General features: G+C 34.1%; 3 protein-coding genes across 6 annotated transcripts; 1 reads left to right on the top strand and 2 right to left on the bottom strand.

The window, feature by feature from the left end:
• Positions 1-596: 596 nt before the first annotated feature.
• On the bottom strand, positions 597-2,848 carry LOC100804272 (pentatricopeptide repeat-containing protein At5g42450, mitochondrial). The gene has a single exon (XM_003548981.5). It carries the CDS (start codon positions 2,613-2,615, stop codon positions 1,011-1,013), a length of 1,605 nt encoding a protein of 534 aa, XP_003549029.2. The 5' UTR covers positions 2,616-2,848; the 3' UTR covers positions 597-1,010.
• A 2,011-nt stretch (positions 2,849-4,859) lies between these two features.
• On the bottom strand, positions 4,860-7,388 carry LOC102660562 (uncharacterized). Of its 4 annotated transcripts, none has more exons than XM_041010579.1 (2): positions 7,158-7,388; positions 4,860-6,141 (listed from the first exon to the last, which is right to left on the bottom strand). In XM_041010579.1, exon 2 carries the CDS (start codon positions 5,674-5,676, stop codon positions 5,059-5,061), a length of 618 nt encoding a protein of 205 aa, XP_040866513.1. In that variant the 5' UTR covers positions 5,677-6,141; positions 7,158-7,388; the 3' UTR covers positions 4,860-5,058. The 4 variants fall into 4 exon arrangements, with proteins under 4 accessions (XP_040866513.1, XP_040866512.1, XP_040866514.1 ...); XM_041010578.1 differs by having other exon boundaries at positions 4,860-6,113; XM_041010580.1 differs by having other exon boundaries at positions 4,860-6,019; positions 7,158-7,376.
• Positions 7,389-13,035: 5,647 nt separating this feature from the next.
• Positions 13,036-14,398, top strand: LOC100803741 (putative septum site-determining protein minD homolog, chloroplastic). The gene has a single exon (XM_003548980.5). It carries the CDS (start codon positions 13,210-13,212, stop codon positions 14,182-14,184), a length of 975 nt encoding a protein of 324 aa, XP_003549028.1. The 5' UTR covers positions 13,036-13,209; the 3' UTR covers positions 14,185-14,398.
• The last annotated feature ends 1,325 nt before the right edge of the window (positions 14,399-15,723 follow it).

Genomic DNA, 15,723 nt, shown 5'->3' with positions numbered 1-15,723 from the left:
ATTTTACAGCTAAACCCTGAGGAATTAAATGATGGTAAATATTTTTACTTAATAATTTAAAATTTGATTAAAATGTCTTATTTTCTCAGTCGGTTATCTAAAGATAAAAACTGGTACTACCCATTATCTTTTCTAATCCTTCTAATTCCTAATTTATTAGGAATGCTTTTTAACTTAGTCTTTGTTTTATTTATGTTAACAGCTATTTTGCATATTGAAGATTTTTTTGTTGCTTGCACGTTTTTGGCTTTGGTGTCCTTTATATATTTTGCTTCTTGCTGATAAACAAACGAGATACAGCACACAAAGTGAAACACATAAAGAAAATAATTTTTATTGCTACTATTAAAAACATTTTGGAGCATTGGTATTCATTTGTTCCGGAATCCTTCACTATATAGTATTGATCTAATGGGTTGATCTATCTTAAGAGAGCAGTGCATAATATCCTATTCTACCAGTGTGGTGAGTGTTTTCTCTCTAAGGATAGCACATTGCGTGTTTTAAGGTAGGCTATTCTAAACTTCTCCTATATTTGTCTTTTGTACTTGTTGATTATGATAAGTATGCATTGTTTGTAATTTCTTTCCTAGAAGAACTGTTGCTATTTTTCTTTATTTTTCTTCTACATTACTTTTTTATTCTATGTGAAACTATTGTATGTGTTTGTTGATACGGTTTTTCTAGTTTTTATCTAACAATAAAGAGCCAGGAAGCATGGCCTTAAATCACGTAAGTCAGCATGAGAGGTTGAAAATGAGCTTTTATGTACCAAGAAAGCCGTCATAAATCTCTGCCATCAGCCCAGCACTTAGCATTGGCTTCAGTTTTTGTTACTAACCTCTGAATTACTCAGCTAAAGTTTCTGTATTTCACAATTCACGGCAAGTAATGGCCAATCTCATCTTGGTCAAGAAATAGAATACTCTAGTCTAAAAGCAAATGATATTCAACCCTTTTTAAAATTCAGAAGGGCATATCCCTATATCAAACAGAACTGTTCCCATTAGTTATGAACTGAAATACCAATAAATGTTGAGCAAATCGGAATCCTCATTTTCCCTTAAATGCTCAAAGAAAAAATTTAAAAGCAAATAAATTTCATCCTTTTTATCATGATTCTGGTCTCCAGTAAGAAAGGCATGAACTTCACCTCTTACTTCAATCCAACTGCTACCTGGAATCCTCTTCATCCCTTTTTCCTTCATTTCTGTCCTTACGGTTGCCACATCTGACCACTTACCTGCTGCAGAATGAGCATTTGACAACATCACATATGACGATACATCATCAGGATCCAAATCCAAAATCTTTCTTGCTGCAAGCTCTCCCAACCTCATGTTAGAGTGGATTTGACACCCCGCAAGCAATGCCTTCCAAAATCCAAGTCCAGGGTCAAAAGGCACACTCTGAAGAAAATCCTCAGCTTCTGCAAACCGTCCAGAGCGAGCGAGCAAGTTAACCATACAAGCATAATGCTCAGACTTCAGCAAACCGGGGCTCTCAAGCCTGGCCCGATTGAAATATGAGTAGCCCTCATCAACAAGACCAGCATGATTACAAGCCCAGAGTAACCCAAGAAGGGTAACATAATTGGGTTTATAGCCTTCTGAACACATTCTTTCGAAAAAGCTTATTGCTTCAGCACCTCTTCCATTCTGTGCATAACCACATATCATCGCGTTCCATGAAACTATGTTCCTTTTAAAAAGCTTGTCAAACATTAGCAGGCTGTCTTCCATGCTTCCACATTTTGCATAAAAGCTAATAAGTGAATTACCAACAAACTGATCAACCTTGCCCAGAAACTTGATAGCACATGCATGAAAACTTTTCCCAATTCCAAGGGAAGCTATATTTGCAGCTGCACAAATCACACAAGGAAATGTAGATTCATTTGGTATAAATCCTTCTCTAAGCATGCCAATAAAAAAATTCACAGCTTCTTCATTATGGCCTGTTTGGCTGCACCCACCAACCATCGCATTCCATGAGACAACATTCCTCTCAGGCATCTCATGGAAAACCCGCAAAGCATCTTCAAATCTCCCTCTCTTCAAATACCCACAAATTAGAGTTGTATAAGACACCACATTAGGATGTTGAGTATCTCCGAAAGCCTTCTGGGCATCTTCTATAGTACTCTGCTTGAAATACAAATCAAGAAGGGAACTACCAACAAATACATGACAACTAAGGCCAATCTTCATTGCACAAGCATGAAGCTGCTTCCCAACAACAACATTTCCAAGTGCAGCGGAGGAGTTAATCAGAGTTCCAAATGTGAACTCATTGGGTCTAATTTTTGAGGCCAACATCTTGGAGAAAAGGTAGATAGCATCTTCATGGCAGTGCCGCTTAACAAAGCCCTGAATCATGGTCGTTGCCGATGCAACAGTTAGGTCAGACATTTCCTCAAAAAGTTGGCAAGCAACATGGAAAGTGGTTGAATCCAAATTATATGGGTTAATGTCTGAGTGTGCAACTGAGGCTTCATGCTTAGTGGCATTGGCATGATGGGTTTTAGTCATATAGCTAAAAGAAACAACCGGGGGTGTAATCCACGTGTGAGCAATGGAGAGTCTAGAAACTATGTTTCTCATGTGAATCTTCATTCGATGCTGGATTGAAGTTTTCACATTAATGTTGTTCTCTCACAAGTCACAACCTTATGTTGTACCCCAGGAAATGTGCTTTATTTTTCTCAAATCATCATTGTCTTTTCGTATATCTACGTGTTTTGCCATACACATGTAACCACGGTTGATGAATTTGACAAGGAGAAATAGTAACAAGCAAACAAACTCTTTTCCCCATGCACCTTACTATTTGACTGATTTATTAAAAGTTACAAAATTTATGTAGATCAATGAATCTCATTCATTCCTCTAAAAAAATGAATCTCATTCATTATTTCTTAAATTTCAATAAACGTTAATGGAATAATTATGTTTTTTTTTCTTAAACTTTTTACAACTTTCACTTCCAGTTTATAAACAATTTTTTAACGTTTTTATCGATTTACTTATTTTCTTCTGTTAACAACTTTAATCACGTTTTTAAATCTACAACGTTAACTAATCACGCTGACAAACCAACATATGATTTTTTTGATAAACTAACCTGAATTAACTAGTCTGATCTAAACAAATGATGAATTAAAAACATAATTTACTAAAAGTAATTGTACATGATTGTTCCTGTCAAATTATATAGTGATGAGTTACTGAATTTTAAATGTGATTATTATGTAATCAATTAACACTCTTACTTAACAATAGAGATTAAAACTATTTTTAAAAAAATATTTCCTGAAATTTTTGTTTAAGAACTAAAAGTTAAATTTGTAAAAAAAAAAACATAATTTACTCACTTTTAATTAATTTATTAAAAACGTGTTAAAGAATATGTTTTGTTAACCATCCTCATTTAATGAAATAGAAATTATGTCGTTTAAAAATTAAAAAGAAATAATGATAAACCCTCTTATAGAAAAAGGTTTTAAAGACTCAAATTGTTGAATAGTATTAAAAGAACGTTTCAATTCTGTTCTGTCATTTCCCTATAAATAATTTAGAAGATTGAAGATATAATATTCTAGTAATTTAAATAGAGTAATTTTATTTTCAGCTATTTTATTTCGAATAAAATATATTTAGATTTCCTAAGGTTTAACAAAATTATATTTGATATTTAATTTTTTATTCACGTGACTACATAAAAAACTAGAAGAAATCAATGCTATCAAAAAGATTTATAGTGCTGTTATAAATTGAGAGAATTTTATGCAAGGTTTAAAAATATATACATCAGGTATAGTTTTATCATATCTTAATGAATTATGACATAATTTGCCTTTTAATTAACTTACATTAGTGAGACTTTAAATTTTATTGTCGTACAACAAAGTTAAAGATACAAGCTGAAAAAAATAAAATTAAAATATTTATTTAAGTAATTGAAAATATCTAAGAGGATGCATTAAATGCTCTTTAGTTCTATAAGTATTTTAGGTTCTTTAAGTATTTTCCTGTGAAGGCAAAATCCTATACTTAAATGGAAATTAATTCTACAATTAAAAAGTATAAAGATATCTGATGAATGATGAAAGGACAAGCACTCATTTAAAAACTGCTCACTTGTCTGAAACCATGGGGCACTTACTAAGAAATTTCCTAAGAGAGGAATGACCACTAAACGAAACTACCAATGAATAGGGATTCCAATTCGAACAATAGTAAAAGTGACCCTAAAAAGACAAAAGAATGCATGCAATAGGAACAAACTACTTTATTTACACTTTAACGTGTCAATCTCTCCACAGTCCACTCATTAGCTTAGAGTTTCTTTGTAATTGAAAATAGAATTCAAAGGGTGACCCTTCACCAAACAACCCATGAATTATCCGATAATAACTAGTAATTAACAAATGTATTCTATTATTTTATAAACATGTTTTAATTCTTTCAAAAAAATTTTTTTTATCAAAACTAGCCTTAGCTTATATTGGCAAATTTCATCCCTCTTTATAAAACTTAAAATGCTAAAATAAGTGATGAAATAGACCAATTAAAAAAAATGAGAACCAAAATCATCTATTTTAACATATAAAGACTAAATTCAATTTTAACCAAAAAAAAATTAAGAAACACAGAACACATTTTGATGGACTTTCAGGGGGGGTCCATTATCAAATTGCCAATCCTCAAAGTGATGACATAATCCATGAGGCAACCATGATAGTAGTACAAAAATTCTGGGGGGTCCATTAGCTTTATATTATTGGAAATTAGCTGAAAAAGTCACTCAGCACAAGAAATTAGAAGCCTCACATTAACACACAGTTAAAAGATGATCAATAATAAAACATGGTCACACTATGTTACACGTTCAATCACAACTGGAGCAGAAAGTGTTTGACATGGACAAGACTCATAATTATAATTATAATATATATACACGCATATAAATCTTCAATAAAAATAGCAAAAGACTTCATCCAGTCACCACCACAAACAGTTATTCTTCTATCACCTCAGCATGCCCTTAATCAAAAACTTAAAAGAGAATCCTATCTTCATCTGCCTCCTCAGCAATCTGCAGTGATGAAACTGCTTGAGCTGCAATGAGATCAGCAGAGAAATTTGCAGGTCCCCATCCTGCACCTTCATATAATGGTCCATGCACATTCTTTTCAAAAGGCTCTGATGAGAATGACCATTCACCATTTTCAGCAGCACCCCACTTGCAACCATATCTGTATGCATCAGAGACCCAACCCACTCTTTCAAAAGACCATCTGCCACCATCTAGATGAGGGAAGCAAGCACTTTCTCCACCCAAGGAGATGCCGAGAGTTCGGTTGCAGTTCCAGGTCTTGCACCCACCGTCATCGATCACAACCTTACACGACTCGTCCGAGTCTTCCCCAAGTAGCACATGCAGAGCAACAGCCTCAGCAATAGCAGCGCCCTCTTCGTCGAGCCTCTGCTGCTCTTCTTTCTTTTTCTGTTTCTTTTTCTCCAGTTCAGAAATAATGGCGGCAGAAGTAGCCAGTGCTTTTTCCAAGCGCCTCTTTTTCTTCTCAGCCTGTTTAAGACGATCCAACTCGTCTTTCACCTGCTTCTTCTTCGCCTTTCTCACGGTTTGCCCTTTATTACATGCCATGGTATCCATAGAATTTACTACACCTAAATAGTAAATACTAAAGTGACGTCTTTGAGAATTCCTTCAAGTGAATTTCTTTAGAGTTGTATACATTTTTTTTTTCTGTAATTCTTTTCCTCTCTTTCCCTAATTGTAATGCTAAATATATTCTAATTAGTTGAAGTATCAAGACTAATACTACTGATATGTTCTGAACCACTACACCCACTCAGGTCTGTAGGAGTACCTCATTTTGCGAACTATGCAATCCCAAACAGAAACAACAGGAGCCAGCATCAGAGAAAATTCATACGCGCTCATATGACTTGGCCTCATTCTTCCTAACTTTCCACAACCCTTGCACTTGCCCATCCTGAAAAAGCCAACAGATCTACAAGACTATTAATAAATCTGTGCGCTGCAATTACACTCTTGTTCAAGTACACCCTTCCCAACTGCAGAGTAAGCTACATAGAGCATGCGAATCATCAAAATCTGAAAGTGCTCACGAAAACAAAAGAGACACGACTCATTTACAAATAGAGAATGACAACCAGGCCCAAACAAATAAATGAAAGAAACCAGAAGACCATAAAGAAACATGCAAATCATCAATTACATGAAAGTACACGTCTCGAGTACAAATCAAATTTTATAAACTTGACATCTGAAAACTAAGATTCACAGAAAGATAAGAACACATAATCATGAGCTCAGAAGATATGGAGAAATTTATATGTTCGTATCAAAATTGGAACAAATAATTTTGTATTTTGTCATATTAAACATGGCTGGACTAGAATATTCAGAAACAATGCATTTATATACAGTTTAAGACTAACAAACATCTAAATGTGTCGGTCTTGAATAAACAATAAACAAATTATTCAAAAGCCGGTAAACAGTAAACACACTGTCCTTATCACATAAATAAAAAATCAAACAGACATCCAGTGTCCACAGTGCTTTAGCCAAACATGCACTTAAGATATTGGCCAATTCTTTTAAATTTCATTTTCACCATCCTCCAATACCATACCCACCTAACAACCTAAATCCAACATTAAATAAGAATCACTAGAACTAATACATATATAATCTGGCTTGATCCGAACAAAAACATTCACCAAACTTGAACCAATATCTTCACTAGAACTAATACCCTATTTTAAATTTCCCTCAATTCTATTTGCAACCAACCCAAAACTAACAAATCCATTATCCCTCTATCGACCAGATCCACCCAATTAAGAAGCAACACATCAATGAACTAAATTCAAGTAGAATCCACAAACACTCCATCAACAAATACCACAAGATCTGCCCAAAACACCCTACTACAAAATCAACCACTCCACCAAAGAATTCAGACCCACATCCAAAATCCCTAAAAATTCTCAATACACACAATTCATCCAAAAAAAGAGAAGAAGAAGAAAACCCCCCACAATCAAAATTACAAGAACAACAATAAAAACGCAAACTTTGAGTCAGAAAACGAAGAATCAAACCTGCGGGAATGGCATAGAGAGCAAAGGAAGGGCTGAACCTTATCAGAGACACAGTTGAAGAGTGAGATAAAGCTGAATAGGCAAAAGGGGTGTTCCTGGTGACGATGGAATTGGTTGGATCTGAAGGAAACGTAGGGTAAGGAAAGAAAGTGAAAAGAAGTTTTGTGCTTTAAGAAAGAGAAAACGGAGGAAAAAGAGAGGAGAAACAGAGAGAGAAACAATAAAATAACCGATTACACGAGAAAGGAAAGGAGGCGGTCATGTGAAGGACGAATGAGAAAGCGACACGTGGCACATAATGCCCGAAAGGGAGCTCTAGATTATCTGACTTTTCTCATGGTGACACGTCAGGCTTGGGGAGGAGTCGTGTACATGGACTTTGGATCACGTGGCGCTATCATGTATGTCGTAGTCAAGTGTAGGTCCCTTGTAGTGGACAACTTGTAAAACTTTTGTTTTCTTTTTCTAGTAACTAGTACTAATAAATCATAATAAATATTATTAATGATGAATGTTTAATTTAATATTCATTAAATAATATTTTTTTAAAATTAAATCTATTTTAAGTTCTTATAAATATTAGCTTTTAGTTTTTACAAAAATAATAATTTTTTTTATTATGTTGACATAAAATATTTAATATTTACTAATTGAATCAATGATTAATTTCAGTTTGAGAACTGAACTTGTATTTTTATCTAAAAATTTATATCACATTTAATAATAATAATAATAATAATAATAATAATAATAATAATAATAATAATAATAATAATAATAATAATAATAATAATAATAATACATGTGATATATAGGTATTTTATTACTATATGTAGTATCTTGCTAAAACTTCAATTCCAATATTGAAAGCTTTTATAATTATATAACTATTTTTTTAGTTCACAATTATTATGTCTATTATTTTTCATACAAGGGGTGAATTGTAAATATTTTAAGTTACTTAAGAGCCCAACATTTATTATACAATCTAATAGGCCCGTTTTTGTTACTCATTAGTAATCTTAATTTCTTATCTTGTATTATATTTACACATAACATAGATACAGTTATCACACATTCTTATGATGTCCATCAATTTTTTCTTTTTTATCCAAAGTTCATTTTTTTTTGTTCATGTGTTCCTATCACATGTAAAATGTTTGATGCTACAAATTTCTTCTTCTTTTTTCTCTCTTTTTTTTTTGAGAGAATTTTTCTTCTCTTAGAAACTCTTATTTCTTCTTTCTTATTTTTTGTGTTACTTTTAAATTTGGTCACCAGGGTCATACCAATCTAATTCAACTTCTGTTTGATCTAATAACATCATCATCAATTTATGAGAATATCTTATTTGAATACTTGCCTTGATCGGTCCAAGGTCTAGTTCCCAATCAAATTGTTTGGATTGACCAGTCCGATATGAGTTTTAAATATTATTTCTCTTTTTTTTCTTCGGCATTGCATCATTTTTAACCTTTCTATCCTACATTATCTTCCTTATTTTGAAAGCAAAATCACAATGAGTTGTGATTAGATTCAATTAATGTAGCCATGACATATTTTTGTTGTGTAAAACAAACATTTTCTTTTTAAACAAAATCTTACAAAAAAAAATGAAAGTGATATAATTCATTTTCTTTTTAAAGAAAATGAAAAACATAAACATATAAGAGAAGAGATGAATTGACACACCACAAAAAAATGATTGGAAAGTCGATGAGGACTCACCACAATAATCCTAAGATCTTTGACAAGAATATGAAGTTCTATCTCATGAAGTAAAGGATCACAAACTTTCTCAAATTATGTAAAGCTTATAATTCATAATCATTCAAAAGTTTTTTTTCAAAGAGGCAGAACCAATTTATTTATAGTCTTAACTCTAATTAAAGGTCCTAAATATGTTTTTGAGTGTTTGAGTCTCTCTAAAATACAAAATAGGCCCTTTATTGGCTTTATTAAATTCAAAATATGAAAATTCGACTCAAAATGTGTAAATTCAACTTTGGTGTCAAGGACACTAGAGTTAAGCACATGTTAAGTCAAAAGACATTTGTACCTTAAGATGAATCAGAATCCTTAATTATTTTTATTAGAAGTAAACAAATACAAAGGTTAAAAGTTGAGTTTTGTGCACTATCAGAACATGCCTTGCAAAATTTACGTTTGATGTTTCAGACGATAGCCAAATAAAAGCATGATCAGATACAACATTAAAAGTGAAAGTTTAAACTTCATTTAATATTCTATGTCAGATATTTGTTTTGTAAAAACATTCTCCTAGGATCTGTCGAATCTTAGTCCTATGAAGAATAAATGAAATCAAGATTTGAAAGTTCTCAATCACCATCAAGAGAAGAGCTTTGTTGCACATACTTGCTCCAACGAAAAAGTTTCTTGTTGTAGTGTTCGATACGACAACGACAATGAGTGAACTCTCTACATGAAGAAAGGATGTGCATTTAATACAAGTAATAAATGTTTCAACAACCACATTCATCAAATGAAGAACAAGTGAAAAATTCTACTTGTTGTGACACTTGAAAATGAAGCCTATATATACCAAGACCTTTGAAAATATGAACAAAAACTTTTGCATGAAAACATTCATTATTCTTTTTGTAAAAAAAACATTTTTGTGTATTCTTGCAAAGTTAGAAAAAAAACTCTCAAAACACTTTGAACATATTGAGAGAAAATACTAAGTACTGATTGTAAATCCGTCTTTAAGACTATCATTGATTTAGACATTGTGCAACAACTAATAAATCTCCTCTGATTTGTTTAGAGCCAACAATGGTTTGGTACAAACAAAGAATATTTGGTGTTGATCAAGTTTGGGGTAAAGCTTGTTTTGTATAGCTAAAAGTAGTTATGACATAATACTTGTAACTTGTGAAGTTAGTGAAACTTGATCATTTGTCAAGAACTGGATGCTGACTCAGTGGTAGAGATAAACCAGCATAACTCCCTATGTCTGATCTTTATTTGTTTTCTTTTTGCTTTAACTGACCTAGGGTTTGAATTTTCTTTTAGACATTTGAAAATATCTTTTGCTTGGCAAAATTGTTTTTCATTGTTTGACCATGTTTTTGAAAATCTATTATCTATTTACAAAGCTTTTATTTCAAATAAAAACTTTGTTTGATTGCGAAAAGACTTTAAAAAATTTATAAAATCACAATTCAACCATCCTTTTTGTGATATTTGTCTTTATAGCACGAGACATCATTAGTTGAGTGTAAGAGCCCAAATCATGCATTGAGCGTGAATTCTCAAACAAAAATTGATGTTCATTGTAGTGAAAACATTGAGTTCCCAAAAGACTACACTAAGGGCCAACTTCTGGTTGTCTTAACTTCAATTTGGCTCAAATTGTGGCCTGTTTTGTTTTTCCTTCAACCTTGGTAAACATGAATAACCCCTATATTATCCTTTTTGTTCAATTCTTCTTTGATGCTTGCTTTATGCTCTAGTCATAGAGCCTTCCCATCCATGCAAGCTCTCCTTAATTCCCCAATCCATGGTCTCTTTAGATTGGTATTTATCAATTTGTGAAACATAAAAGGAAGAATGTGTCTAAAAAGTAAGAATATCTACAACAAAATACATAAAAGGAAGAATGATTATTCTTGAAATATGTTTCATGAAAATAGTATAGTGGGTGGGTGTGTAAGGACTGAACATGAGCACTAAGGCAAGCAAAAAAAAAGTGAAAGAGTTGAATGTAAGGTTGGTCCAAAGATTTCATGGGCCCTAAGTGAAACACTAAATAAAAGAAATATTATACTCTTAACATAAGCAAGGCCTACAATTCACAATGATTTATAAGTTCCTTAGGAAGAGGGAGTGTAATACCCCATGTGAATTACACCGAAATGTGAGGAATCCATATGCTATGTAGATATGAGACTGTATAATTGAGGATGCATTAAAAGAATTAATTTTTGTACTACCTATACCAGCAAGAGATATCTACTTTTCGATAATTCATCATTTAAGAATTTCATAGTTAAACGTTCTTAGCTTGGAGCAATTATAAGATGACTGACATTTTGGGAAGCTTCCTAGGAAGTGTGTAAGTAAAAACAAAACACATTGAAAAGTCTTATATTGTTTGTAGGGACATCCATTGATTCTGGAAGCAGTCTGCGAAAATTGTGGAGGTCTAGAAAAAGACTACTTATAAAGAATTCTGACCAACAAGGATGTTGAGTGAAATGTCATTGTATGAAACATCATAGAGTGTGAGTAATTGAGATGTCAATACTCAGGGGCATTACAAATAGTATCAGAACAAATCTTTCTCCTAATATGTTGTGGTTCGAGGAAAAATCGGGTGGCAAATGGTGGGCTTGTAACACCCCGTGTAAATCACATCAGAATGAGATGGTTCCAGAGGTTGTGTAGGTATGAGACTATACAATTGATGATGACTCAAAGGAATTAATTTGTACTACCTATACTAATAAGATGCATCTATTTCGGTAGCTCATTACTTAAGAACTCCAAGTTAAACGTGTTTAACTTGGAGCAATTATGAAATGAGTAATCTTTTGGAAAGTTTCCCAAGAAGTGTGTGAGTGAGGACAAAACATACTGAAAAGTCCCATGTTGATTTGTAGGGACAACCATTGGTCCTAGAAGTAGCTTGAGCAAATTGTTGAGGTCTTAGAAAGATTTCCTACGGAGGGTTCTGACCAACAAGGAAGTTGAGTGAAGTATCATCATATGAAGTGTTATAGAGTGCGAGATGTCAATACTCAAGGGCGTTACACCAAAAACCATGTTATTTATAGTCTTGACTCTAATTAAATGTCTTAAACATGTTTATGAGTGTTCGAGCCTCACTAAAACACAAATTTGGCCCATCATTAACTTTAATATATTCCAAACATGAAATCCTACTTCAAATGTGTAAATTCAACTTTATTGTTGGGGACATTGAAACTAAGAGTGAGAAATCTTGAGTTAAGCGCAAGAGTTGTGTTGAGCGTCGCTCATTCTGGATTGACCATAAATTCTTAAACATGATGCTTTTTGTAGTCTTAATGTTGAACACCTAAAAAATTGGGTTGAGTGCTAATTTTTAGCTATATCCTCTTTAATTTGGCTCATATTGACCTCTTTTGGTATACCTTTAATATTGATAAACATGAACTACTCCTAAATGATAATTTGTGTTCAATTTTTGTTTTTTTTTAAACACTTGCTCCTTGTTGTAGTCATAGAGCTTCCCATCCAATGCAAGCTCTTCTCAAGTCCCCGATGCATGATCTTTCTAGATAGATTTATATCAATTTGTGAAACATAAGAAAAATTGAATAATGTATCTAAATGTAAGAATATTTGCAGTAAAGTACATAAAAGGAAGAATGGTTGCTTTTGAAGTAAGTTTCACGAAAAATTAAAATTTATATCCTTAGTAAGTATATAAAGTATGAACAAGAACACTACAACATACAAGGAGGGACAAAGAGATAAAGTTAAAGTTGAATTATTCAAATAATATTTACGGAAATAATTCTTAGTTAAATATTACTTATTTTTTAATTAAATTTCAAATTAATTAGAGTCCACTTTCTTTAATAAATCAGATAATTAAGAGAAAAAAATATTCTTTTAACATTAGGTAAGTACATTGATTCTTAAAATCTATTAAAGATATGTAATAGAATATAAAACTAATAAAGAACCAAAATTACACAATCATTCAACTATAAAAAACAAAAATAAATTTAAGTCAAATTCTTAAATAGTTATTTTGGGTAAAGAAATTCCTAAATAATTTGGGAATTGTTTTGTTTTTTAAGGGATTATTTTGGGAATCGTTGATATATTAAACTTTGTAGCTCTTTTAAGGTACTTCCTACATTATTAAAAATGTTTATAAACTTGAAAGAAAAAAAAGAAAAAGCTACCCTCAAGCGGAAAGAATCAACCTTCTTCCCTTTCATTTCTCACTTTCAGTGTTCACTCACTCATCTCCACTGTGCTTCTTCTTCATCATCATTCATCTTCTTCTTCTCCCTCTCCCTCTCTTCCCTTCCCAATGTCCTCTCTCCACCTTCTTCCCGGCGCCACCACCGCCCCCAACTCCGCATTCCTCCTCCGCCCCCATTCTCCCCTCTTCCCCTCCAAAACCCTAACCCCCAAAAAACCCAAACCTCCCTCCGCCCTCCTCCAGTGGAATCGCAAGCCCGAGCTCTCCGGCTCCACCCCCCGCGTCGCCGTCATCACCTCCGGCAAGGGTGGCGTGGGCAAGACCACCACCACCGCCAACATCGGCCTCTCCCTCGCCCGTCTCGGCTTCTCCGTGGTCGCCATCGACGCCGACGTCGGCCTCCGCAACCTCGACCTCCTCCTCGGCCTCGAGAACCGCGTCAACTACACCGTGATCGAGGTCCTGAATGGCGAATGCCGCCTCGACCAAGCCCTCGTCCGCGACAAGCGCTGGTCCAACTTCGAACTCCTCTGCATCTCCAAACCCCGATCCAAACTCCCCCTCGGATTCGGCGGCAAGGCCCTCACCTGGCTCGTGGACGCGCTGAAAGCACGTTCACAGGGCTGCCCCGACTTCATCCTCATCGACTGCCCCGCCGGCATTGACGCCGGCTTCATCACCGCCATCACGCCCGCCAACGAGGCCGTCCTCATCACTACCCCCGACATCACCAGCCTCCGCGACGCCGACCGCGTCACCGGCCTCCTCGAATGCGACGGAATTCGGGACATCAAGATGATCGTCAACCGGGTTCGGACCGACATGATCAAAGGGGAGGACATGATGTCGGTGTTGGACGTGCAAGAGATGTTAGGGTTGCCTTTGCTCGGGGTTATTCCTGAGGATAGTGAGGTTATTAGAAGCACCAATAGAGGTTTCCCTCTTGTGCTCAACAAGCCTCCCACTTTGGCCGGATTGGCGTTCGAACAAGCCGCGTGGAGGCTCGTGGAGCAAGATAGCATGCAGGCCGTGGTGGTGGAAGAACAACCCAAACGTGGGTTTTTCTCCTTTTTTGGTGGGTAGGATTTAAACAAGGTTATGCGTAATGGTGTGTATAGTTAGTTGGTTGGGTTAGAGCATGTTTGGATGAGTGTTGACAAAATTGATTTTGAATTGAATTGATTTGATTTATGTTTGAATGGTTTTTATTATAAAATTAAGTTAGTGGAAAAACTTTGTATAAAATTTTGGATCTTGACGCAAAAGCTCCTTACTCAATCAAATTTGTTACAACCCAGAATCAATTCAGAATTATCCTCTAATGTGAAATCAAACATGTGAAAATTTATCCAAAATTAATTTTAGACTCAAAATCAATTCTCCACCGTAGAACCAAACACGCACTTAATTAGTTACGGTTGTTTGTTTTTGTTTAATTGATTGGTTGAGTAGTGACTAGTGAGTATATTTGTTTTGTTAGTGCCTATAATGGACGGTGTTTGAGTATTTTTTTTAATGCTGTTGATGGTTTTATGAGAATTGAGAGAGTTCTGACTAGTTTGTAGAGCCTGCTGTGGTTTTTGGAGGTGTTGGGATGTTGGAGCTCTGCTGGAATCAACGATTCTTTTGCTTTGTTGATGAGTGAAGTTATGATATGATAGTCGATGAATGAAAATGAACTTTGTTAAGTTATTTATAATAGAGGATATGTTGTGTGCTTCATGTGTTCCCTTTGGTTGTTGTTCTTGCATTTGTACACTCGATGATGATGATGATGATCCTTCTGTTTTGGGTTGGGTTCTGGGAACAAAATTTATATGCTGTTTCTTGAGTGTTTTCAGTTCTATTCTCTTATTAGAATTGAAGTTTCACCTTGCTAATCTTTGTTAATCTTCAGTGTCATCCTTTATTGGGATGATTATTGAGACAAAAATTGATTTCTGATTGAAAAATAACGCCAAAAACATCTGAAGGACAGAACTTAAGTTTTGTCTCCATTATAATTGGCAGGATAAAATCTGCTGCAATGAACAGTTTTTTTGCTAAGTTGAAGTTATACTATAGTAATATGCGAATGAAAATCAACTTTGTTAATTTGTTTATAGAGGATATACTGTGTTCTTGATGTTTGTTTTGGTTGTTGTTACTGTGGCTGTTCACCGAATGATCTTTTTGGGTTGGGTTAACTGCAACAAAACTTAGGTTGTATTGGTTATGTTTTGTAATCAGAATTTAAGCCTTATTTTTGTACCCTATGTTGACCTTTAATGCATAATTTTATTAAGGTGATTACCATATCAAAACTCCTATTCTCATTGTTCTTCCATTTAGATATTTCATGGCATGCCCTTGTATTTGTTTCACCGAATGATTATCTTTTTTTGGAATTGTTAACGGTAACAAAATTTAGATACAATTTCTTAGGTTCTTTTGTTGTTGTTCTTAATTAAAATTAGAGTTTTACCTCAGTGAGTTATGTTGATGTTTAATATAAACTTTTATTAGGATGATTGCCGAGATAAAACTCTAATTCTAATTGGAAAATAACTCTAAAAGCCTTTAGAGAACTACATCTATATTTTTGTTTTAATTATAAATATAGGATAAACTTGCAATAGTGTC

This window comes from Glycine max, chromosome 16 (assembly GCF_000004515.6).
Source record: "Glycine max cultivar Williams 82 chromosome 16, Glycine_max_v4.0, whole genome shotgun sequence".
In the NCBI taxonomy this organism is placed as follows: Eukaryota; Viridiplantae; Streptophyta; class Magnoliopsida; order Fabales; family Fabaceae; genus Glycine; species Glycine max.
The sequence above is the reverse complement of the archived record's forward strand: the minus strand, read 5'-3'. Positions and strand labels throughout refer to the sequence as shown.

Excerpts from the sequence above, each read along its gene's own strand:
- LOC102660562 (XM_041010579.1), bottom strand. The coding sequence starts at position 5,676 with ATGGATACCATGGCATGTAATAAAGGGCAAACCGTGAGAAAGGCGAAG.
- LOC100803741 (XM_003548980.5), top strand. The coding sequence starts at position 13,210 with ATGTCCTCTCTCCACCTTCTTCCCGGCGCCACCACCGCCCCCAACTCC.
- LOC100804272 (XM_003548981.5), bottom strand. The coding sequence starts at position 2,615 with ATGAAGATTCACATGAGAAACATAGTTTCTAGACTCTCCATTGCTCAC.